This window comes from Asterias rubens, chromosome 11 (assembly GCF_902459465.1).
Source record: "Asterias rubens chromosome 11, eAstRub1.3, whole genome shotgun sequence".
Classification (NCBI taxonomy): Eukaryota; Metazoa; Echinodermata; class Asteroidea; order Forcipulatida; family Asteriidae; genus Asterias; species Asterias rubens.
The window spans coordinates 3,207,086-3,231,423 of record NC_047072.1 but is presented as its reverse complement, the minus strand read 5'-3'; the positions used below and the strand labels follow the sequence as shown (position 1 = coordinate 3,231,423).

General features: G+C 39.6%; 2 protein-coding genes across 3 annotated transcripts; one reads left to right on the top strand and one right to left on the bottom strand.

Annotated features, from left to right (window-relative positions):
* Positions 1 to 37: 37 nt before the first annotated feature.
* On the bottom strand, positions 38 to 23,913 carry LOC117296657 (PIH1 domain-containing protein 1-like). Its single transcript, XM_033779685.1, has 7 exons — positions 23,806 to 23,913; positions 21,456 to 21,593; positions 20,686 to 20,800; positions 19,355 to 19,498; positions 18,370 to 18,638; positions 3,879 to 4,022; positions 38 to 418 (listed from the first exon to the last, which is right to left on the bottom strand). Exons 1-7 carry the CDS (start codon positions 23,911 to 23,913, stop codon positions 377 to 379), a joined length of 960 nt encoding a protein of 319 aa, XP_033635576.1. The 3' UTR covers positions 38 to 376.
* On the top strand, positions 6,597 to 18,447 carry LOC117296656. Of its 2 annotated transcripts, none has more exons than XM_033779683.1 (8): positions 6,597 to 7,071; positions 10,072 to 11,109; positions 13,910 to 14,941; positions 15,034 to 15,138; positions 15,930 to 16,230; positions 16,623 to 16,808; positions 17,866 to 17,999; positions 18,378 to 18,447. In XM_033779683.1, exons 2-8 carry the CDS (start codon positions 10,075 to 10,077, stop codon positions 18,384 to 18,386), a joined length of 2,802 nt encoding a protein of 933 aa, XP_033635574.1. In that variant the 5' UTR covers positions 6,597 to 7,071; positions 10,072 to 10,074; the 3' UTR covers positions 18,387 to 18,447. The 2 variants fall into 2 exon arrangements, with proteins under 2 accessions (XP_033635574.1, XP_033635573.1); XM_033779682.1 differs by having other exon boundaries at positions 13,907 to 14,941.
* Positions 23,914 to 24,338: the final 425 nt, after the last annotated feature.

Here is a 24,338-nt window from a genome sequence, read left to right as displayed (position 1 = left end):
GCTTCATAAAAAGTTGGGAAGGTATTGCATTCTGCTGTACCGGCCAGGCTCCTAGTGGATGACACCCATGCCTACATCCTTATGGACTGTGAAGAGGTAACCCTGTTTCAGGCCCAGGAGCAACCTGTGGTAATGTGCCCCTGGTCCCTGGTGACAACCGATTTGGATCGATAGCCCAAATCAGTTAAGTGTAGCCCTCAATTTGAAGTGGCCATCTGGCCTGGTTATGTCAGGCGATTCATCATAACAATAACAAAATAAATACCAAATTAAAAAACACCTTTTAAGTTGAGGTCACTCAATGCAGAGAAGCTTTTCATGAATTCGTTGCTCTCCTCACCCTTTTCATGTATTTCATTGAAAGAAGTTAATTGCTTCAGACAGAAAATGGATGCACTGGAAGGGTCACTGTGAGTACCTTAAATAGAAGAAAAAACAACATTTAATTCTAATTGTCTGAAATAATGGTTAAAAGCATTGGCACCATCAACCTGTACTGTGTCAACATTCTAAAAACACAAGTTGATGAAAGTGTCAATCAGTAACACTGCTACAAGTACAGTCTGATCCATATTCAGTCCCGATGCTTTGTTTTTGGGCAAGGGCAAGGGGAAGGGGCACAGAGGGGCTCCAAGGCATAAACAGAAACAGTTGCCTCCATGAATTGTTATGTGCAAGGTTTAGTAATTTAGTGTTAATGTGTGTACTAGCCTTAATCATTCACATTAACTTATGCAATAATTAATAACTTAATTAAAGGAACGTTACAGAATTGGTAAGTAACAAAAATCATGAATATCACAGATTTACATAAAACTTACACGGTCTAATGATGATAATAGTAGAAAACATCCCTTGAAATATTTCTGTCTGAAATTTCATTTTTGATGAGAAACAAATAGTCTAATTTCGTGTTTGGAGTTTATAGCTCAGGGAGCGTTTTATTCATTTTTGTTTTGTTTTGGCATTGATGCAATGCAAAATTTGTAATCGGTTTTCACTATTCTCTCGTGACCCAGATGGCCGATTGATCTCAAACTTCTATAGGTTTGTCAGTTTATATATTATGGTGGATTACATAAAGTGCTTCCACTGCCAGCAACATTTTTGCAGCAAAACCAATTCTGTGATGTTCCTTTAATTTTTCTTTTTCTCTGTTTATACTTGGTTGGTTTACAAGGTATTCTTTCGAAAATAACCTTTCTTAATATTTATGTTATCATTTATTTTTTTTACAAAATTTGTTGGCCCAATTATACAATCTAGTGATTAATATAATTATTTATTATGAATTTAAACCATTTAACAAAATTAAATAAAACCTATGTTCATATTTTTACAAAAATATCTAATTGATGCAGTTCTTGAAAATAGTGAAACTATTAAAAGTGCAGATAATGTGATTTGTTTTTTTTTATCATTATCGAGAAATAATTTCTGTGAAAGTCATGAGTAAAGAAGTCCTGTGGCTGTACATTGAATTATAAAACAGCATCCTGTTACTGCATGCTTGTGCCCTCCCTCCCCGCTTGTACCCTCCCTCCCCGCATGTACCCCCCCCCCCCCCCCCCCTTCCCTGATCGTATCCTATGCAGCGTGCAGTGTCTGGGTGAGAGATCCTAACTACCATGTATAGCTACAGGCCTGATTGCCTTAACGGGTCTTAACGAGCTATTTTTCTCATTACAAAAATCTCAGTTATGAGTTTTGGCATAAAGTGTATGGTTTCAAGATATCTTTAACATGAATCGGTAATTGACTTTAAAAGAGTGAATCGTCACTGTTTTCATAAAAAAAAAAAAAGTTAGAGGCAGTGGACACTATTGGTAATTACTCAAAATAATTATTAATTAGCATAAAACCTTTCTTAGAAATGAGTAATGGGGAGCTGTTGATAGTAAAAAACATTGTGAGAAACAGCTCCCTCTTAAGTGACATAGTTTTCGAGAAAGAAGTACTTTTCCATTAGTTTTATTTCGAGACCTCAGATTTAGAATTTGAGGTCTCGAAATCAATCATCTGAAAGCACACAACTTCGTGTGACAAGGGTGTTTTTTCTTTCATTATTATCTTGCAACTTCGATGACCGATTAAGCTCAAATTTTCACAGGTTTGTTATTTTAAGCATATGTTGAGATACAGCAAGTGAGATTTGACAATTACCAATAGTGTCCAAAGTCTTTAATCAACTTGATTTACATCAAGTTCTATCGTCACGATTTTGTAGAAACAAAAATACAAGTTTGTGCTTTTCGTATTTCTTTGATTTTGAGCATTTTGGTTCATCAAAACTAAGTGATTTTTGAGGCAAGTCTCTCTAGTACATCATCAATCATGTATCATATCTTGTATATATATATATATAAGTTATATAAGCGAGAAAAAAATGATTATATTCTATATTTTAATGTCAATTTCTTATAGATAATCTTACACTTTACACGCAAAATGTTTCATCTATGAATATAAGTAGTTATAATGTGAATGGTGTGATAGAATAAAATGTACAGCCGTTTTTCTGAATTGAGTTTGTGCTTGTTTTATGTTACATTTGGAAATAAAATAATTTTAAGAGTTTTATCAAACAACAGTTTCATTTTCTTGATTTCTGACTAAAACCATTTTACTGTTTCTGCATTAAAACTCTGCATATGGTTTGCAGGAGAGAGTAAATGAGTGGTAATCATTAAAAAAAATATAAAAAAACATTCCTAAAAGCCTATTCTCAACACTGTAAAGACACTGTGTAAGCATTGTGTAAGTCATCAAAGTGTTTCAAGTCCCTACACTCTGTGGACCTCTTTTGCTCTCATGTCCAAATCGAATGTAGGATGAAAAAAGTGATGTGGCAACTTAACGGTTTGGCCAGTATGTTCTGATTGTCTGAAGGAGACAAGTTCTCTTACATTTCTATTTCTACAACCACAGCATAACTTATTGAAACAGTAACCTGATACCAGTTCCTTTTGCTTTACCCCTAGGAATATTCGGAATATAGTAACTGAAACCTCAAGTTGGTTCACTAATGTTCTTTAATTAGCTGTAAATGTACAACTCTTGACTGTAGAATGAGCATATACACATCTATTGTATATTGTCATACCGCCCTCTTGTGACTAGTATTGGTTAGGCGTCACATGTAAACACTTGGCGTAAGTGGCCATCTTGGATTTAGTCTTGATACAATAAACATCGTACTCGTACTCTCAGTCAGAGTCTCTTGCCTATTATTACATTGACAATTTGCTTTCAGAACAGATTTGTTCACATGGGTCGTGTCTTAGCTGGGCGGTCTGGAGCAATGGTCCATGTGGGTCCGTGGACAAGAACTATAAATGTTTCACACTGCGAGGGTAGATATGGTTGATGTGAATGAATAGCAACCTGTGTGCCCATTTGGCTGCCGGTGCTGCATACTCCTAAGGAGTTGAGATAGTTTCAGGTATGCTGAGGGACTGGTGAACAATATAAGGTGCTTTGAGAGGCCCAACATAAATAAATACATTATTACTAATACATTATTAATATTATATCAAGAAACTTTCTAGCTTGGCCATACATTATGTGCACACAAATACAGAGACTTGCACTGTGGGAGAAAATACCCGTCCACAGTCGTCATCCATCATAGGAAGCTGCCCCTTCCAACTAAAGCACAGTTACCCCCTGGCCTGGACATAAGCAGGCATGGGGAACATGGAAGTCCCTCAATAAACTACGTACGGAGGTGGGACGATGCAAGACAAATATAAAGAAATAGGGGTATACCGGACGATAAGGACACCAAAATACGATTCACAAAATCTCTCTCATTGAACAACATCCACAAACCTCTAAGATTCACATAAATTCTAAATGCATTATTTATAGCAACCAACCTTATTGTCCTTGTTGAACTGCGCCCCTGCCTCGTCACTATTGACATCAAATGGGAGATAGATATCCATGTGGTAGAGGTTTGGGTGTGCATGAAGGAGGACTCTATCCTCCCCAAGATCCAGACTCAGGGTCTTGGCCGTCTTCTGTAACAAAGAACATCACAGGAAACAGCTTTAGTTGATAAAAAGAAAATACATTTGCGTTCACAAGGTCAGGGTGTTTAAGTCGGTCATCCCATACAACCTGGCCTTGAACCTTATTCTTTGATGGGTATGGATGCACTCTTCATTTTATAAATACTGTAATTTAGTTCCTGTATTTTAATTGCTCAATTCTGATTGTGAAGACAAGGGGTCTCAGAAAAGTGAACTTAATCACTACCGCCAATGATCCCATGGAGATACGACAAAGAATGAAGTTTCAGTTTTATATTTTGGAAACCCCCCGAGAAATATTGCAAGGAATAACCCAAACAATCTGAAACTGCAACCCAATCCATATACATGTATAAGGCCCGGAAGGGTTCGAACCGAGGCCTCGCAAGGTCCTACAGGTTGCAGGATGAGGAAAGATACAATTGCCATGAAAGTGAACATCAACATGGCTATAGATAGAGCTGGTGTACATTCTCTAAAGCAAATAAAAAACACAATGGCACATTTCCAAGGGGCAACGAGAGAGGCCGACAGTTTTGGCGTACGGCATGATGCCCGGCTTGCGGTAGTTCAAGGACCAACTGCATTTCGATCAAGGTGAAAATACATACAGACAAACACAGCAAGCCTAGCATCTATATCGTTTTCAGGTTTTTTGCCACAAATTTAAAAGTCAATACATTTGGGAGTCTTTACTTCTCATCAGACATAGTTTCTAGAGTTTCGTTGTAAGTTGTAAAATCGCCTAAACACAAATCTCTCCCGAAACACAAACACGTCCACCCCCACAAACATGTCCACCCACCCAATATTCTCTTGCAAATTCGATGACCAATTTTCACCTGTTTTTTTTTTATGCAGAGAGACTAGTGGATTTCACAAAGAGTTCAGTTTAACTTAGGACTAGTCCTGGGAGATATTAAAAAACCAATTCCCTTGCATGGGGGTAATTACATCAGCCAAGAGCGGAACAAAAAGGGCGGAAGAAGTAGAAAGAAGAAGTAGTTGAGAACAAAGGGAGAGATAAAAATTACTTTAAATAAGGCTGATGATTGATTTATAACGATGTAAATTTCCGCAATGGTATCTATCGATTAAAGCTGTTTCCCCGGCATCGAGGACTACACATCACTAACGTTTGCATGTAGTTATTTTCTTGTGGTTTAAATTATAGCAGTTTTTTACCACTGACCTTTGTTAGTCTGTGAAATTTCAGACGTGACTCTTTAAGGAAGTGTCCCAATTGCGACAAAACTGTCGGTGTTTTATCAAGCATTACTCTTCAAGTTATGACCATATAAAAAAGTACTCGGTAAAGAGTTGATTATAAAGCATTGTTAGAAGCGACACCCTTTGAAGTTATAATGGTATAGGTTTATATAGATAGAGGTAAATTTTCACCCACAAATTTTGATCTGAAAAAAAAAAACTTCATCATGAAGCCTTTCACAGGCATCTCAAAGAACAGTTATATGCAACAAGGGTGACCTCGAAAACGAATTTTTATTTTTTCAAACATGAGTATAATTATGTTTGGTACAATAAAACAATTTTTTTAGAAATTGTTTTTCACGATTTGTGTGTAAAAAAAAATATATATATATATATATATATTTTTTTGGGGGGGTTGACTCCGCCTACCCCTTTTGTGACGTCAATCGAGGCAGACTTTACCTTGATGCGTTGAGTAAGCACACGTGCAAAGTACATGCAAGTCCAATACAGGGTGCGTTCGTTTAGCTTCCCTGGGTCGACCCCGGTGTGTGACGGTTTTTTTTCCAGGACGTACGTGTGCAGATAATTACCCACGTTCGCCCTGGAAGAAAAAAACGCCACACACCGGGATCGACCCAGGGAAGCTAAACGAACGCACCCACAATGATCCACACAAACATGCCTCGAAATTGCACGGTTTTCCTTTTACCTCGTCGACTGACACGGTCGGCCATTTATGGGAGTCAAGTTTTTGACTCCCATCATAGAGTAAGGACAAAGTCCTTACTCTATGCTCCCATAAATGGCCGACCGTGTTAGTTCGCACAGTATAAGGAAAACCACGCAATTTCGAGGCAAACTTGTGTGGATCATTGTATTCTACTTTTAAAACATCTTTCCAACCATATGTGTTTTATAAAAAACGGTTACAAAAGCTTTTTATAGACCAACTCGTCCGATCCAAGGCAACGTGTTCCTTTAACCACTCAGTATGTTCATAAAACGACATGGACAATGGGGCAATCATTCGCTGACGATTAAACCTGTTCACAATTTTTCAAGAATTCCTGGAGACGATAATACAATACCTCAGCAAACAGAGGACGGATAGTCCCTATTCTAACCATAACGGAATTCCTCCATGTTCTAACACATTGTCCACAAATCCGTATGCATTCCTCTTGCAATATAAACCAAAATAGACTGCGTTTAAATGACGCCCATAACGTTGGTTTAATTTGCGATCACTTGACCAAACGACCTAATACAGCGTGAACGAAAATCAACGCTGAACCAACCCATCCCGTCTTTCCAAAAGGAATGCTCAGCGTTTCCCACGAACTGGTGTCCAATTACACCGCGGTACGTGTGTTGGAGCTGTTGCCTTGGTGGTAGATCAATTTCACCTTAGTCAAGAGACAGTAACAACGCCATTTCCTTCCTTGTTCGCGCGTTTTCACTAACACAACCGGTTTCTATCTGGAATATACTAGCTAGGTTTCTAAGTGAATGCAGCGTGCTTCATGAGTTTGGCTATACATACTCAGGAGAAACTAGTTGGTGCTATCTGAAATACCGTGTCCTTAAATTGTATATTGTTCCGAAGGGTCAAAAAGGAGCAAAAAGACGGTTTGACCAGGGCGAACCGTTTGTACGTAAGACTGCGTTGGGGTGATCTTGACTCGTCCGCGAGTCTGCTATAGTGAACTGAAACCACAGCTGGAAATGCTATGTAAGACGACCTCGTCGAGAACTGGTTGGCGGTCTTCTTACCACGTTGTTAATGAGTTTGATATAAAGTCGACAGTCCAGTAAAACCGTGGTGAGTAACACTCATTTCATGCAATAAGAATTGTACATTTTTACAGTCTCACACCACGAATGAATAATGGCTGGAAACGAGGGACCAAGTATTGGCAAGCTACTATAGTTTCCAGTCAGTTAAATTGCCCTCAATGTTGTTAAGTGTAGATTTTTGAAATACCACCTTTTAAAACGGCTTTGTTGTAAACAAGATAAATTATCAAACCATTGTTAAACGTGAATATAATGTGCCGGTGATGATTGATAGTGATACTTCATAGTTCCCTCGACTTCGTCTCGGGAACTAGTTTGTCAACTTCCAATACCTCGGGGGAGCTAATATCGACTATACAGTCACCAACAAACCATGTTATTATTAATTTGTATAGTATTGAACAAGTTTCAAGACTGTCCATTTATAAGACATGCCCCTCTTTCAAAAGAACAACAACCCTTGTTGTCGTTTCCTGTGGTTTCTTTGTTTGTACGACGTCAATGTAGTTGTTTTGTTCACCAGGGAAGATGGTATGGCAAGTTTACTAACATTCAGACTGAGGACTAAGAAGTTAAAAACAAAAGAAAAGTTGTCCGTACGTTTTTTTTGTTTTTTTTTTGCAATAATTAATGTGCAGTGGAAACAATGTTCAATGTTCACAGTCCCTATACTCTTTGTTGTTGTATCGGGATTTGGATGTTGTTGTTTGAGGGGTTAAAGGCAGTGGACACTATTGGTAATTACTCAAAATAATAATCATCACAAAACCTTTCTTTATTACCAGTAATGGGGAGAGGTTGATAGTATAAAACATTGTGAGAAACAGCTCCCTCTGAAGTGAAGTAGTTTTCGAGAAAGAAGTAATTTTCCACGAATTTGATTTCGAGACCTCAAGTTTAGAACTTGAGGTCTCGAAATCAAGCATCAGAAAGCACACAACTTCGTGTGACAAGGGTGTTTTTTTCTTTCACAGTTATCTCGCAACTTCGACGACCAATCGAGCTCAAATTTTCACAGGTTTGTTATTTTATGCATATGTTGAGATAAAGCAAGTGTGAAGACTGGTCTTTAACAATTACCAATAGTGTCCACTGTCTTTAAGTGGAGGGTAATTTAAAGACGGATTTAAAGACAGTGGACACTGCCAATCTGCTATTTGTAATTATTCAAAATAATTGTTAGCATAAAACCTTACTTGGTAACGAGCAATGGAGAGATGTTGATATAAAACGTTGATAGAAACGGCTACATCTGAAGTAACGTAGTTTTTGAGAAAGAAATAATTTTCCACGAATTTTATTTCGAGACCTCAGAATTAGATTTTGAGATCCCGAAATTAAGCATCAGAAAGCACCTCTGTGATTACAAGTGTGATTTTTCTTCCGTTTATTATCTAGCAACTTCAACGATCAATTGAGTTTAAACATTTACAGGTTTATTATTTTATGCACCTGTTGAGATACACCAAGTGAGAAGACTGGTCTTTGACAATTACCAATAGTGTCCAGTGTCTTTATAGAGTATTATTATTTTATTTTTCTAGAGTAACTTGCCAGTAATTTTTTGACAGTAATCAGAAAAGTAGCGAGTAATGCTATACAGTGCTAACACACATGTACGTATTGTTGGCACCATATTAACCATGGCAGATCACTCCATACTTCCACGAATAGTAAATCATTGGGTTTTGTTTGTGTGGTTTTTACTGTGGGAGGATGCATTGGATAAATCTAAATAAAAGACATCGTTTGAAAATAATTTACCCAAAAGTACTTTCTGAGTTGTTCTACGATAAAAAAAAAACACACTCCCAGGCAAATCACTTTTGCAATGCTAGAGTAGATTTCTTACCACTAGACCTTTGGTGGCTAATATAGGCAATTCGAGTGATAAGCAGCGGGTATTACAGACGTGATTGTTTTTTTTCCCCCTGTAAACTTGCGAGTTTAAACAACTGCAATTGGTGTTTCGGAGTTGTTGTTGTTGTCAGTATACAGTGTATATGGTCTACCGCACCTGTGGAGTCTGTCAGTGTTACTTTTTCCTGTCCGTGTTGTGTGATTCTTCCGATTTTCACGCTAACAACTACCGGATCTAAATTGACCGAGTCCGGGTTCCATGGAGTCTGACTACCCGTAAAGTGATTAAAATATTTGATTAACTTGGATTCTGCGCCAGTTTGAGCCATTTCTGAAAAATAAAATTATTTTGAGAATATATTTCTTGTGTCACTCGACTCCCTGGGAAAAGGTTTCTTAGGAGTGACCATAGAAACTTTTTCTATGGAGTGACGTCACTCCCTAGAAACTTTTTCTATGGAGTGACACAAGATTCTCAAAATAATATGTTTTTCTTGTTTCAAGAATACCATTTTTAGCAGTGCTCTGACTCAGAAATGGCTCAGGCCCCGAGAGACGTTTTAAGAGTGTGTATGAATCCTCCATAATCCTCATTACCAGCTGCTTTGATTATTGGTTGCATTTTGGGACGGGGTGGGGTCACAATAAGTGTATTATATATACCTTTGGGGGTGGTTTAAAATAGTGAGCTTACAGATTGACACAAGCCGATTCATGATAAACATAATAAACTTAACATTATGACCATGGTACTGTGTAACGGTTTATACAATGAGCAAACAGATTAACATTTTGAACTGTTTGATGCTATTAAATAAACAATGAAGGAGTGTTTGAATGTATAGTAATTTGTAATAATAGCATATTGGTTTTTCGTAAGAATACATTTTTAATGACCTAAATACAGTGAGGTTTGTTGAAAAAACAGTAAAACAGTAAGTTTTTTGCCATTTTATTTTTAACGATGAAAAATACATTTGCTCTTCGTTTTGCATGAAAATGTAATTTTCTGATAAAAACAGTTTCACTCTGAATTAAAAAAAATTATTTACTAATGCAGATTCCATGCACATTCTGAAAATAAATATAGCTTTGAGTGATTATTTTGAATTTTAACTTTACTTATCCTGTCAGTAATATGGAAGTATTTGATTGTATTAAACAGACTATGGAGACTGGTACCCGCAATGTGCGATTGTTGGAACCAGCCACCACACCCAACAGACGAAGCATGACCGTCGTGAGCTCCTTTAAGCACGGACATAATGGTCGCCGGACTAAACTAACTAACGGGCTCCTTCGCGCCATCTCAGACATAATTGAGGACACTGAAATCCTCAGTATCTCCCACTTGAACCAAGAGCTGCTCGCCAGGGGGCACAGTCTATCCCGATCTACCGTGTTCAGAGCGATGGAGATCTTGGGTATGAGGATGGACCGGGACAAGAAGAGATGGTGTATTGGTGGTTCCGGGGTCTCGTTGGGTGTGGAAACGAGGGTGAGCCATCTGAACAAATCTTCGGACGAGGTGACTGAATCAAGCTGTCTGCCGTCCGCAACGCCCCCAGGAGGAAGTTTAGACGAAACGTTGCTCTGCGAAACCGAGCGAGGGGCAGAAATTCACAGCACGGGGAAGTTACAGCTAATCCCATCTCAGTATAACCCTATCCGAACGAACCCTATCCCATCTAATCACAGCAATTCAGTGGGCTCAACTCACCAGCAAAATCCAAGGCCGTCAAACCGTGAAAATGTCCCCAAACTGAAACTGGCAGGCAGTATACAGAGTTACCATCTTGGAAACGCAACGGCTGCGGGGGAACGCGATTCGGCTTCATCCACAAAACGGTTCAAAACTCTCGATCAGCCTTGTCCAAAACGTTGCGGAGAAAGTGATCGCTGTACTAAAACCTCAGAACTCCACCGGGAGGTGAACAAAACGCTTATCGATGATGGTCAAACACCTTCAGTGAAAGACATACAGCACACGTACCAAGTATGGGGCAATGTACTTGAAAGTAAAAGTTCCGTAACATCGGTGATGCCACGGGAGACGGGACGGAGCATGAGCAGAAAGAGGAAGTCTGACTGCCCAGCAAAGATAACTCCAACTAGCTACGCAAAGATTGGGGCAGCCACGAAGCAAGGATCAAACACCGTGTATGGCAAGGATTCTAACCCACAGTATGGAGGACATGAGCAGGTAAGGCATAATCTAGTAACTTTGGAAGTAAATGTCCAAAGTTAATATGGATTTGCAAACAAACATAGAAACAACCCAAAAAATAAACCCATGTTTGATATTTCGAATGTTTGCAACCCTCCCCCAATACCCTAACACAATAGCTGGTGTCATAATAGAATTGATTAAACAAAATGGTATGAAAGAAGTGCAGCATATCAATTCACTAAAAAATATAGCAAAGGCCAGGAAATTAGTCACAACAAAAGTTCGATTGAAACTGAAAATAATGTTTTGTATCACATTACACAGTTTGAGGAACTTCTAGGAATTCTAAAGTCATCTTAAACCGAAAGTAGTACCCTGGTTGAAACAAGCCGAAAATGTATCGTTTTACTCGCTCTCTGCGTTTAAACTTAAAGAGGGTCAAATGTCAAATTCAGTTTTGTCATGCAATCATTCGTCAAAACATAAAGTCCTTTTGACAGGGGACTAAAACTTAAACATCTCCAACCTCACAATGAAATGGTGTACAACAAAACTGGAAATATTATGACGTCATTTGATATTAACAAAATGGATCTGAACATTTCATTACAAAAACAAATTCGTGCGTCGGTGAAAATTTTAATTAAATTTTGTTTAATTCTAACAAATTAAGGAATCTGCATCACATTTTCTTCACGGAAATATAAAAACACATTATTTGAAATAAATGCAACGTCATTAATGATGTTTTGGGACTGTACAAAACAAGCACTGAAAATGTATACATGTACATCAAATACAATTTTACACCGTTTTAACATAAAGTCAGAAATTGTTTTACCCCACTTTCATAAAAGCTGAATTTTACATTGGAGCCGTTATGTAACATCATACAGTGCATTGATTGAAACGCAGTGTGCACATAACGTAACGATAACAAACAACACGGCAAACACTCATTCGGATCAATTTGACAATGTCTGGATTCACCGAGTAATGCATTGGACATTTTACGATGAAGGTTGTGGCCTAACTGTATCAAGCGTTTCTTATCAGGACTCCGGACTGAAATGAAGTCAAAATAGTGACCATCCGCGTTTCCATGCAGTACAAAGACGGAAAATTTTAGAACATCAAAATGTCATTGCGGGTATCATTTTAGTATGACCGTTTTTGAAGACGTCACATACGTTTGCAGTTTCTTTATTTTTGTGCAACTTGTTTTTATCATTCTACGATTGCAAGTGGAAAATTGATTTACAAAGAAGAAAATGTGAAGCAAATACGGAGCCTACCTTAGTAAACTAACATTAGATTAGAAACATAGTCACTTTCAGGTTCAATAACAACGAAAAAGTGGAGGAAAAAACCCAAAACAATTTTAAAACATAAAGGGAATTTCGCAACAAAGGTCCTGATACTGGGAAGGGAAGTGCGCAAGTAATAACTTCGCGGAAGAGGAGGGAATTTCCCCAAGTTTAAAGAAACCACCGGTGTTAAGTGTATCGTGACCGGACAAACAAAAACACTCTTACTCCTTAGTCTGACATAGTTTTACGATGCATCGAGTCACTTTAAGTATACAGAAAATCTGAAAACATGTCTATTGTCTTTTTGAGAGGACATTCAAACCAAAGATTAAACAACGACAAGAAAATGCCTCCTCAAACGCTATTTATATTACAAAATTTATATGGAACAATGAAGTGTCCAATTATTTCGTCATAGAAAAATGAATGGATGATTAATGGGTTGTACATTAGCTGAAATGACGTACAAGTCACGTGACGACACGTAAACATTGGACGCGAAATCGGTTTGTTGTGTCACTTTGACATAATCCATGTACAGAATTAATCTAGACTATACATTTTACAAAATATGTGACAAAATTATCTGCCTTGGGTGAAATTGTTAATATTGGTGAAACAGATCCTTTTACGATTACCTCCTTAAAGGCAGTGGACACTATTGGTAATTACTCAAAATAATTATCAGCATAAAACCTCACTTGGTAACGAGTAATGGGGAGAGTTTGATAGTATAAAACATTGTGAGAAACGGCTCCCTCTGAAGTGACGTAGTTTTCGAGAAAGAAGTAATTTTCCACGAACTTGATTTCGAGACCTCAAGTTAAGAATTTGAGGACTCGAAATCAACCATCTAAACGCACACAACTTCGTATGACAAGGGTGTTCTTTCTTTCATAGTTATCTCGCAACTCCGACGACCAATCAAGCTCATGATTTCCACAGATTTGTTATTTTATGCATATGTTGAGATACACCAAGTGAGAAGACTGGTCTTTGACAATTACCAATAGTGTCCAGTGGCTTTACAGGGTCTATGTACTTTTTGTAGAACGAAAAACACAATGACCACAGATTTACACTAAACTTACGCAGTTTGAAGATAATGATAGTAGAAAGCTTCCCTTAAAATATTACTTGGTGAGGTGATGTAGTTTTTGAGAAATGAGTAAAGTAAGTCACGACAATAACTTTCGTCTCGGTGTTATTTTAGCATGTAACAACGTGATCACCAGTTATAAATGGTGATACATGTACCATAACTGGTAAATACGTTTTACATGTTAAAACTGAGACGAAAATTGTTTTCGTGACATTGTTTTACTCATTTATTAAAAAATACAACACCTCAGCAGGTATTATTTTAAGATAAGCTTTCTACTATCATTATCTTCAAACGGTGCGCGCAAGTCTAATGTAAATCTGTGGACATTGTGTATTTTGTGTTACAAAAAGTATCTTAATCCTTTAACACACCCCACAGCCCTGATATACTGACCATGGTTTATGTGTTACATCAGCAGGAGTACTTCAACCGTACGCCACAAGAGGTCACGCCAAACTTTCTTCCAACGTCCAGCGGGGTGCCATTGCTAACGGACGGTTCTTCTCAAGAAGTAACGACAAAGGGTACCTGCATAGATGGATCTAACCGAAGCAGACCGAGTAGCAGAGAGCAAGAGCCCCGCCACCTGCTTGAGATCCACACAAGAGGAAATGGCTCTGTGCAAATGCCAATGGAAACCCAGAGTAAACAAACCAAACCAGAGATATCCTCACATAAACCACAGTTCCGTAGAGTTGTAATACAGAACTTTCAAACACAGATTCAAAAGAACATGCTGGATGAGGAAGACCTCTGCAAAAACTGCACAACGTCCAACAGCCAAGCACCAGAATCAGCAAAAGCAGTTCAACGGGCTGACCAAAAACCTCTGGATATATCTCTTTTTCATTCACAGCACCCCAATACCGTTGACGACAAGTTGTCTTCGAATAGTAATTATGCTTCAACAAACGGCATGTTGAACAACGGTGTAGGTTTGGGGAAGAACTCCACAAGTCTAACATCTAAATGTCGAAAACTCAACCAGGCGCCGAAATTGCCACAACCAAGAAACGGCGGTCATGGACTCCCTTTCCCCTTGACAGAATTGTCTCAAATAGAAGGGTGTGACTCGCGACTGCAACCCGCTCACACACACCAGCCAATGATTCTGGACGTAAATCTAAAGCATCGACCTTTGAATCATGAACAAGCAAGTAGGTTTCTTCATATGGATGAGAGTGGAACACCGAGTGGTTTATCTGATCCTGAGGGATGCCCAGCTCTCACCACGAGGCCTGATGGAACCGACTCCCAGACGGCAAGGTTACATGCACTGACGTCTAGCCTAGCAGTCAAAACATCCAACAGGATGACTTCTCAGTCTCCAAGGTGGAGAAAGGATGTAGAGAGTGTAGCCCCTTCACGAAGAAACTGTCAACAGGTTCCTTCCCGACCCTCTACGGATATCACGCCGACTCGGAACACAACACGAGCCTCATCAGAATTGGTAAATGCCACGTTGCTAAGCTGATTATCATCAATCAAAACCAAATGTCATAAAATTCGTCACAATAATTTGTAATCTCTTTTATTGTCCAGGCAGAACATGAGCGTAGAAACGTCCACGGACATGTATCTTCGGATGCACACTCTGCCCAAAGCACACAGGACGATCCAACAAACATCAATGAAATACAATTTTGGGTAAGAATCATGCTCATTATTTAGTTATATACATGTATAAATAACGGGTGTTGCAGAGAAACAAAGCCACTGGAACTTCGGGTGTAACTCAAACCACATCCATTCGAATGTTTATTTTACTTGTTGATACTGCTAGACAACCTGTAATAGTTGCGTGGCTTCAAAGGGAGACTCACCTCCAGCTGGTATCGTTACATAGATAAAAGTGCAGGACTTGTACAACTCAACAGTTTGATAATAATAATAAGAATAATAATAAGAAACATTTCTATGGCGCTCTACAATTAACACAGCGCCTCACAGGAAAAACAAAATAACATAAGTAGAAAACAAAACAAAAGAAAATTACTAGAGGCTCTCAGTGGGGAAACAAAAACGTTTTGAGAGACCGCTTGAAGATCGAAGTAGACACTGCTTCTCTGACGTCAAAAGGCAGTTGGTTCAAAAGCTTAAAAGCTGCCTTGAAAAATTGATTGTCTTCAGCCTTTTTGTAGGAGCGAGGAACAACCAAGCATGTGACGTCAGAAGCAGAGCGGAGCCTTCTACGGTCTTCAGAATGACCAGTATTGTAGAGGATGAAGTTTTCTGTGAGGTATTTTGCTGCTTGACCATGAAGACATTTCGTTGGTGTATAAAGTATGTGCATCACTAATGCAGAAACAAATGACACCTAGGGTTTACAACTATGCGCTCTACAGGTCTTTAACTTGCAGCTAGCCATCGATCTTGTCCAGTGACAAGTATCTACTTTAATTAGTGAAAAATTATACAACTTATTATTTATTCCTCAGATGCAAGACATTTCTCAAAAAATGACATCTATGCAACAACAGCTCAACTACCTCACACAAGTTGTGACTTCCATGGTGAAAACAGAACCATCAAGTAATGGCCACACAAATGCAATGTCGCCCTCTATTGACCACAGAACAACAGATGATCTTGAGGAGCAGCAGGTTGATGGGTTTAGTGAGGCGGGTGAAGATGATGATGATTTGGAGGAGGATGGGGAGGAGGAGGAGGAGGAAGAGCAGGCTGAGATGCAGAGGTGGGGAAGAAACTTGCCGCTTATTAACACACCGGAGAGTGAAGGTACGGGAATACTTTAAAGCTTTTCTCATACAAACATTTGAAATGGAAGACAAAATCAGTCAAGATTGGAAGAAAACAAATCTTTGTTTAGAATCCGTCGTGCTCACACTCAATTATCCATTGTATTGGCTATGATCAAATAATCTCAACCATACTGTATTTTGAATTGTGTGGCTTTTGTTTGTTTTACTTCATATTACTTTGGATAGAAGGGAATTCCGCGATGTGCTTAAATTGCAACATTGTTACCTTATTGAAACGGGCATACATTACAATTGAAAGATTCCTCTGAAAATAAAAACACATGGATTCGAGCTTGATAAGTCTAAGTAACCGAGTTTCATTACTTCAAACAATTTGAACTGTTTCTAATGCACTATAAACCCCACTAGATATGATCAGCGCGTTGCTGTTGAACCCCCGCTGGGAGTCTCTGAGTCCGTTTGTTGGTGGTCCAAGGTTGGCAATACAGCTGGCAAGAGATTGTATCTTCGGACCTGAGGTCCTGATGAAGTCTACAGTGACTGGAAGAAACGGCATGAATCCCCTCCATCGTGATGGCATCAAGAAGATCAAAGGTACAAGGCAAAATCTCGGCCCAAACTCGCACCCTACCATGCACCCAACCCAAGCCCCCAAACCCACACCCCAACCCAAGCCCCCAAACCCACACCCCCAACCCATGCCCAAACCCCCAAACTATGCTCCCAACCCAAGCCCACAACCCAAGCCCCCAAACCCACACCCCCAACCCAAGCCCCCAAACCCACACCCCCAACCCAAGCCCCCAAACCCACACCCCAACCCATGCCCCCAAACCCACACCCCAACCCATGCCAGAACCCAAGCCCCCAAACTATGCTCCCAACCCATGCCACAACCCAAGCCCCCAAACCCACACCCCCAACTCAAGCCCCCAAACCCACACCCCAATCCATGCCCAAACCCAAGCCCCCAAACTATGCTCCCAACCCATGCCACAACCCAAGCCCCCAAACCCACACCCCCAACCCAAGCCCCCAAACCCACACCCCAACCCATGCCCAAACCCAAGCCCCCAAACTATGCTCCCAACCCATGCCACAACCCAAGCCCCCAAACCCACACCCCCAACCCAAGCCCCCAAACCCACACCCCAACCCATGCCCAAACCCAAGCCCCCAAACTATGCTCCCAACCCAAGCCCACACCCCCAACCCAAGCCCCCAAACCCACACCCCCAACACAAGCCCCCAAACTATGCTCCCAACCCATGCCACAACCCAAGCCCCCAAACCCACACCCCCAACCCATGCCAAACCTATTTACATGAAAACAAGATCAAACAATTGGAAGAAAAATTGCGTTTGGGAATTTTTAGATGTCATAACAATCTGCTTGTTTAGAAATGTAAATCGATGTTTAGGTAATTTTTCTTCCAATTGTTTCATCTTGTTTTCTCTGCAAAGTTGTAACAATCGCTTTTAATTATTTGACAATTTGAACATGCTCTTCTTCATACACTGTACATACTGCAATGTTTGGTTTTACACTATTTGGTTTTAGCTCAAATGTCTTCGAATTTTAAGGGCATTTATTTGTGTCGCTACTCCATGATAAGCTAATATTATACAGTTTGAATCTTTATTATTGTAGATTGCATGATGGAAATTTATGGTACGAGGTGCAGCCATGTTGAGTTTGAGCTACTGTGGAAGATGGCACGGGAGAGTCTCTCTCAACTGTGTAAGCGCATTCGCCGTCGACATATTGAGGTCATCGGACAAGAGGTGAATAGTCAAGAGGTCAATGGATATGATGTTGAGAATTATGGGATCATCAAGCCTGAGATGGAGTAGTAAACACTGTCTTTTCTTCACTTGGGGTTGAACAAAGGCGAATTGAGTGGGACTTGATTAACGAGCCAGGGGGCACAGGTGCAAGTTCAGATCTAGTCAATTTGTCTTTGTTCAAACCCCAAATTATTAAAATTTTACCCAGTCAGTTTGCATATGTGGTATATTTCTTTACTTTCTTGTGACACATGTCCATTGCTCTGTGACTCTTAACTTCTTCTCCAACCTCTTAGACCTAAAACGATCACCGAGTGCAGTCTTATTTTTGAAAAATTACAATAGATTGACCAGTAATTCTACTCACCACTCCAGGTAGTTTGATCTCAATAACAAGGAACTCTGGATGGCCTTCTGGTGGTTCTCTCATTATGATGTACTCTGGTTCAGGTGCAACTACTCTATCACTCATGCCTTCTACTTCCGTTATCAGGGACTTCTTAGGTTGGTCTTGAGGACTTCCTTGGTTCTCGTCATTTAGGGATTCTACCTCTAAGATCCGGGGCTTTGATTGCGTACGGATGTTGTGCTCACCGAGTGTCCCAAGACATTTTCTATTCTTCAGTTGCACCCAATCTTTGAGGAGATGATTGAAATTTATTAAAAAAAGAGTTCGAATAATAAATTGAGTAAAAAATATCCTGCTCAAAATAGCTAACTCAAGGGTTTGCATACAAAAGTTAATTTCTACAGCTTTGTTAATCTCCCTGGCAACATTTTGACATGCATAGTTTTAGTGGTCTCTTAGTGTATTTTTTGACAACCTACTTTGTTCTTCAGTTGTTAGTAAAAGATAGTAACTAGTAATTTTTTGACAACCTACTTTGTTCTTCAGTTGTTAGTAAAAGATAGTAACTAGTAATTTTTTGACAACCTACTTTGTTCTTCAGTTATTAGTATTAATAATAACTATTTACTATATAGTGCATTTTACAATTACATTTTTCAATAACCTATCAATGCGCATTGCATTAGTGCCCTGGTCATTGGGCCAATAACAATCCTTTAATTGTGGCGCTCCAAAGGCTTTTCAAACACAATATCAACCTCTACCCTCACAGTACACATTTACACCCTTGGGTGAAGAGAAGCAATTATAGTGAATTGTCTTGCTCAAGGACACAAATATCATGACCAGGATTCGAGCCAACACAGGATAACTAAACCACACAAATTGAATTTGATGCTCTGAACCGCTCGGCAATGACACCATAATAAAACGTTTATTGTATGCAACTAGCTAGACTTTGATTCAGCTTATTAAATTGGAAGGCTCTTTTGTAACTACTTACTTCTTTCAAGTTGGATATTGTACTTATTCTCCAGTCCCTCGAACACAACAGACATCAAGAATCCTTTGAACACATTGCTCTTTTGAACTTTTTCGAAGAAATCCGTGTTTATCATGACATCATAAGCAGTGCATCCTTTTCCAGCTGTTAACAAAATTAGAGATTGACCAAAGATGCATTAGTGTCAAGTCATTACTAATCATTCCAAATCATCTGAAACTCTTCAAGAAAGACCAAGTCTTGTTCAAATTTAAATGGCTGCCAAGCAGAAGCTGTACAGCATTTTGAAAAAAAGTGCCACCGTTTAACAAATTAACTGCGTTTTTATGCGTGAATAATTTTTTAGTATTTTTGATGTTGATGTTATGATTGAATGCTCAATATCACAAGGTCAGATAGCCATTTAAAGATGAGCGCTACATTTAACTGATGTATGCTTAGCTATCTGCTGCTACATGTACCTGGAGCAAGTTGACATCTACTCCTGGGGCCGAAACAGGATTAGCCCTTCACAGTCTGTAAGGATGTATGCATAGGTATCATCCACTAGGAGTCTGGCTGGTAGAGCAGAATGCAATACCTTCCCAACTTATTTCGAAGCACTTACAGTTAAGTGCCTTGCTCAAGGGCACCAGTGTCATGACCGGGGTCTGAACCCACACTCTGCTGCTGACAACACCAGAGCTTGGGTCCTGTGCATTAAACCACTCAGCCAAGTTACCCCACTAAGTATTATTTAGTTCTGGTGATGAAACAAGGATGCCTCATAAGTGAACTTATTTACTGTAGCTCTCAAGCCTGAGGAGACCTGTAAACAAGGGTGCTTGCTGTGTGAACCAGAAACACAGGGGTTAACCCCTACCCTTACACTGTAGCTCTCAAGCCTGAGGAGACCTGTAAACAAGGGTGCTTGCTGTGTGAACCAGAAACACAGGGGTTAACCCCTACCCTTACACTGTAGCTTGCAAGCCTGAGGAAACCTGTAAACAAGGGTGCTTGCTATGTGAACCAGAAACACTGGGGTTAACCCCTACCCTTCCACTGTAGCTTGCAAGCCTGAGGAGACCTGTAAACTAGGGTGCTTGCTGTGTGAACCACAAACAGTAAATCCCTACACTTCCACAGTTTAAGTGTTCTGGGTACCAATGCTAGTACACAGGACCTATGACTTCATTTCCCATCTGAAAGACAATGCAATTATGGTAAAGTATCTTGCTCAAGAGCACAAGAACCCACACTCTACTGATCAGAACCACCAGAGCTTGAGTCCGGTACTCTTAACTGCTGAGCCACCACACACCACAATAACGAGCACATCAAAGTTGTCTTACTTTTGTCCATCTCAGCATGGCCTTCACCGATACTAAGTGGTACCCTGTAGTCTGGTTCACTTGAATCCAGAATCTTAATCAGCTCTTCCTCTGTGATGTCATTAGGTGAAGGTAGCTGTTAAAAGGAAAATTAATCACATGTAAGATGATCTTGTCCATTCAAATACAATGTCAGATACAGCAGGTGATTCCAGTGCTAAAACAAGAAAATATAAATTATATTCACCATTTAAGAGTACACAGATTGTTGATAAACACTTTTTCATTTGGTATTAACTTTCGATTAAGTTCCAAAGTAGGCTGTAATGTAAAGACTAAAGGATGTTTAAATTAATGTGACAATTTAAAGGCATTGGCCACCATTGGTAATTACTCAAAATAATTAGCAGTAACAAGTAAGTGGGAGAGGTTGGTAGTATAAAACATTGTGAGAAACGGCTCCCTCTGAAGTGACGTAGTTTTTGAGAAAGAAGTAATTTTCCACGAATTTGATTTTGCGACCTCAGATTTAGAATTTGAGGTCTCGAAATCAAGCATATAAACGCACACAACTCCGTGGGACAAGGGTGCTTTTTAATTTCATTACTATCTCACAACTTCGATGACCGATTGAGTTAAAATTTCCACAGGTTTGTTTATTTTATGCGTATGTTACTTAGATACAGCAAGTGAGAAGACTGGCCTTTGACAATTACCAAATAGTGTCTGTCCAGTGTCTTTAAGACTTTGTTTGTGATATATTATCTTTGTCATGCTTGTTTAGAACTCACCTCTGCTGATTTGCAGACATTGATAAAGACTTTGGCATTACTTTCATTCCTTGTCTTGATGCAAAAACCTGGTTGTGGTTTGACAGTATGACAAACCGGTTCCTGGCCATGTTGGTTAAGACCTTGCATCTCAGCTGCCTACATTGAAGAACAAACATGGACTGTGTAAATGCTCGTGGAAATGCAAAAACACAAGCTTTTAAGGGGATAAAAAAGTGCCTGAAGAGAAGTCTTAAATAAGGGAATAAATGATTGGTGACAAGTTCTTATACGGCTGTGTAAAACCTGCAGAGTCGTGGCTTGCGATAAAAGCCTGAGCCAAAGGCAAGGACCTTTATTCCATGGTCCTGGCCCTGCAATGTTTTTAACAGCCATTTATGGTTAATGTAGTCCGACAAAAGTTGTCAAAATTGCTTACAATTACATGTGGCATTGTTAATAATATAATAAATTTTAAAACTGACTGTTACCGGTCATGTCGGTCTACGATGGTGAAGGCTCAATAGGAGAAGGATGGGAGGTTATGATTAACACAACAAACTTGCTTGACTTTGGAAGTAATTTGCAGTCCATTTTTGAGTTCAGTGTTACTGTTTAGCCGAAAAACCTTTGAAATAGCGCTTTTAAATTTTGCATGGCAAGACCATCACAATAACACATTTATTTACAAAACTATTGTATTACAATAGGACTATGAAGAAGAGCATTGAATCACTTCAGCTCAGTCAGAGTCAGACCAATCATTCAATTCATAAAATGAAAAAATACCCGTCAGTTTTTAGAAAAAACAGATCGCCCAAATGATTGTTACTCTCTACCAAGTCCACATTTCTACTATTTAGATTGGATAGACCTGTTATCATGGTTAGACCAATGACTGGGGCGCTAGACTCCTTTTTTCGAAATTTACATTGACATTAATGGTCATGACCAATAATCGCCTAGCTAGAGACTGAGTCACCACTGAGTCTAGGCGATGGTCACTGTCGTTAGTGTCACTCATCCTCTGTCTATGAATGTCAGACAACTCGTCCGTCGGACAACTCGTCCGTTCGGACAACTCGACTTTGAGACAACTCAACGGATGGCCAAGACAAGTCGACAGTTGAGCGGCCAACCTCCGTTACTGTCATGTTTACACAAACTTTCTTGTATAATTCCTGCGATTCTATAATATTGATCATTATTATTAACCAATTATAATTTATCACAAGAAGTGTGGTGTTCCAGTGAAGCCATACTTGCAGAAATGTCTGAGTGTTAGTGACTATCGCGAGACTTTGTGTAAAAAACAGACTACGAGTATGACCATGGTATGACTCTATATGTGTAGCCAGCTAGCAGTTGTCTTCAATTTATTCAAAACAAAAGGTTTAAAAAAACACAATTAAAACATCAAATAAGTAAAACATTATACAGCTCTATTATTAGAAGATTTACTTTTATTTACTTTATTACCAACAACAATAACAAGTCGATCATTGCTCTATAAGGTTTATCGCGATTCAGAACCGCAATGCGTTGTGGGAAGGGGTATGGGGCAGTTTGCTATGCGATGTATGTTGTCATGCGCGACTCCCGCACGCATCGCTTATATCTTTGTGTGGGTTCAACAGCGCCCTCTCTTGATATTTTGCTATTGGCGATAAACCTTATGGTACAAGCAATGAAAATGCCGCGGGGTCATGAAAAAAAATAATCCAAAAATCAATTATCCGTTTGTCCGGATGTAAACTCACCCACCATAATATACCCCTCCCCTGGGGAACGTCTTTGCATCATTGCCAAGTCGCTAGTCAGTACATCCCCACCCCCAGGCCGCTATTTACCCCTCCCGCCCCGCGCTGAGCCCCGTCACGGCTATCCGTCGACTTGTCTTGACCCCAAGTCGAGTTGTCTGACAGTTAAATCATCCGTCGAGTTGTCCGAACCGTCGAGTTGTCTGAACCGTCGAGTTGTCCGAACGGACGAGTTGTCTGGTCTCCCTGTCTATGACCACACACACACGCAAACAAAAGCCTAAAATAGGGCATGACATGGAGGCTGGTATATATGCTAGCCCACCTTGTTGAGCTGTAAATGGCTCCGCTTTTAACATCGGTCTCATCACTGTCTGTCGCCATAATGGCGACAGTGATGAGACCGATGTTAAAAGCGGAGCCATTTATTTACAGCTCAACAAGGTGGGCTAGCTTTTTAAGTATATGCGGACCCAATAATGACTATTTTTATTTTATTATTTTAAATAATAAAGAATACTATTTGTCGACATGTCTTTTTCTCGGCATTTCCTAAAATAGGAACACACAAATTGTGTACCCACAAATTGTACAAAACATTACGTCTTTACCTGCATTAACAACTTCCTATATAATGCTTCCTCGTCGACCGAATCACCATTTTCGCCAAGTTCGTTAGCAACGTTTAACAAACTTGTGTCAGCTGTGGAAGCCGCCATTTTAGATTGCGCCCTCATGTGGTCTGCGATAAAAAGTATTAAAGTCACCAATTATTTCAGCCTCCCGCTGCCGCCCTGTGGACTGGAGTTGATGGTTTTCCACTGCACTGGTACGGTCTTGAAACGTCTATTCCAATCGTTTATCTTAAATCCTTTACAAGCAATAAACCACCACCCTTCGGCCTGTGGTGTTTTCAAGGGTTGTCTTGATTTCATGATCACATTGGGAATCATTTTTTGTTTCGGCTGTAGGCCTATAACTGTTTTTTTTTGCACGGTGGGGTCGAATCGCCGAAAAAGAAAACGGATCCCCGGAAAGGGTTCTAAAAATAATGTGATCAAAGAAGAATTAAAATGCGACCTGCGAAGTTAACACGTGTCAGCGCAGGTTCAGTTCCAGACGGAAATGTGTTTTTTTCATCCAA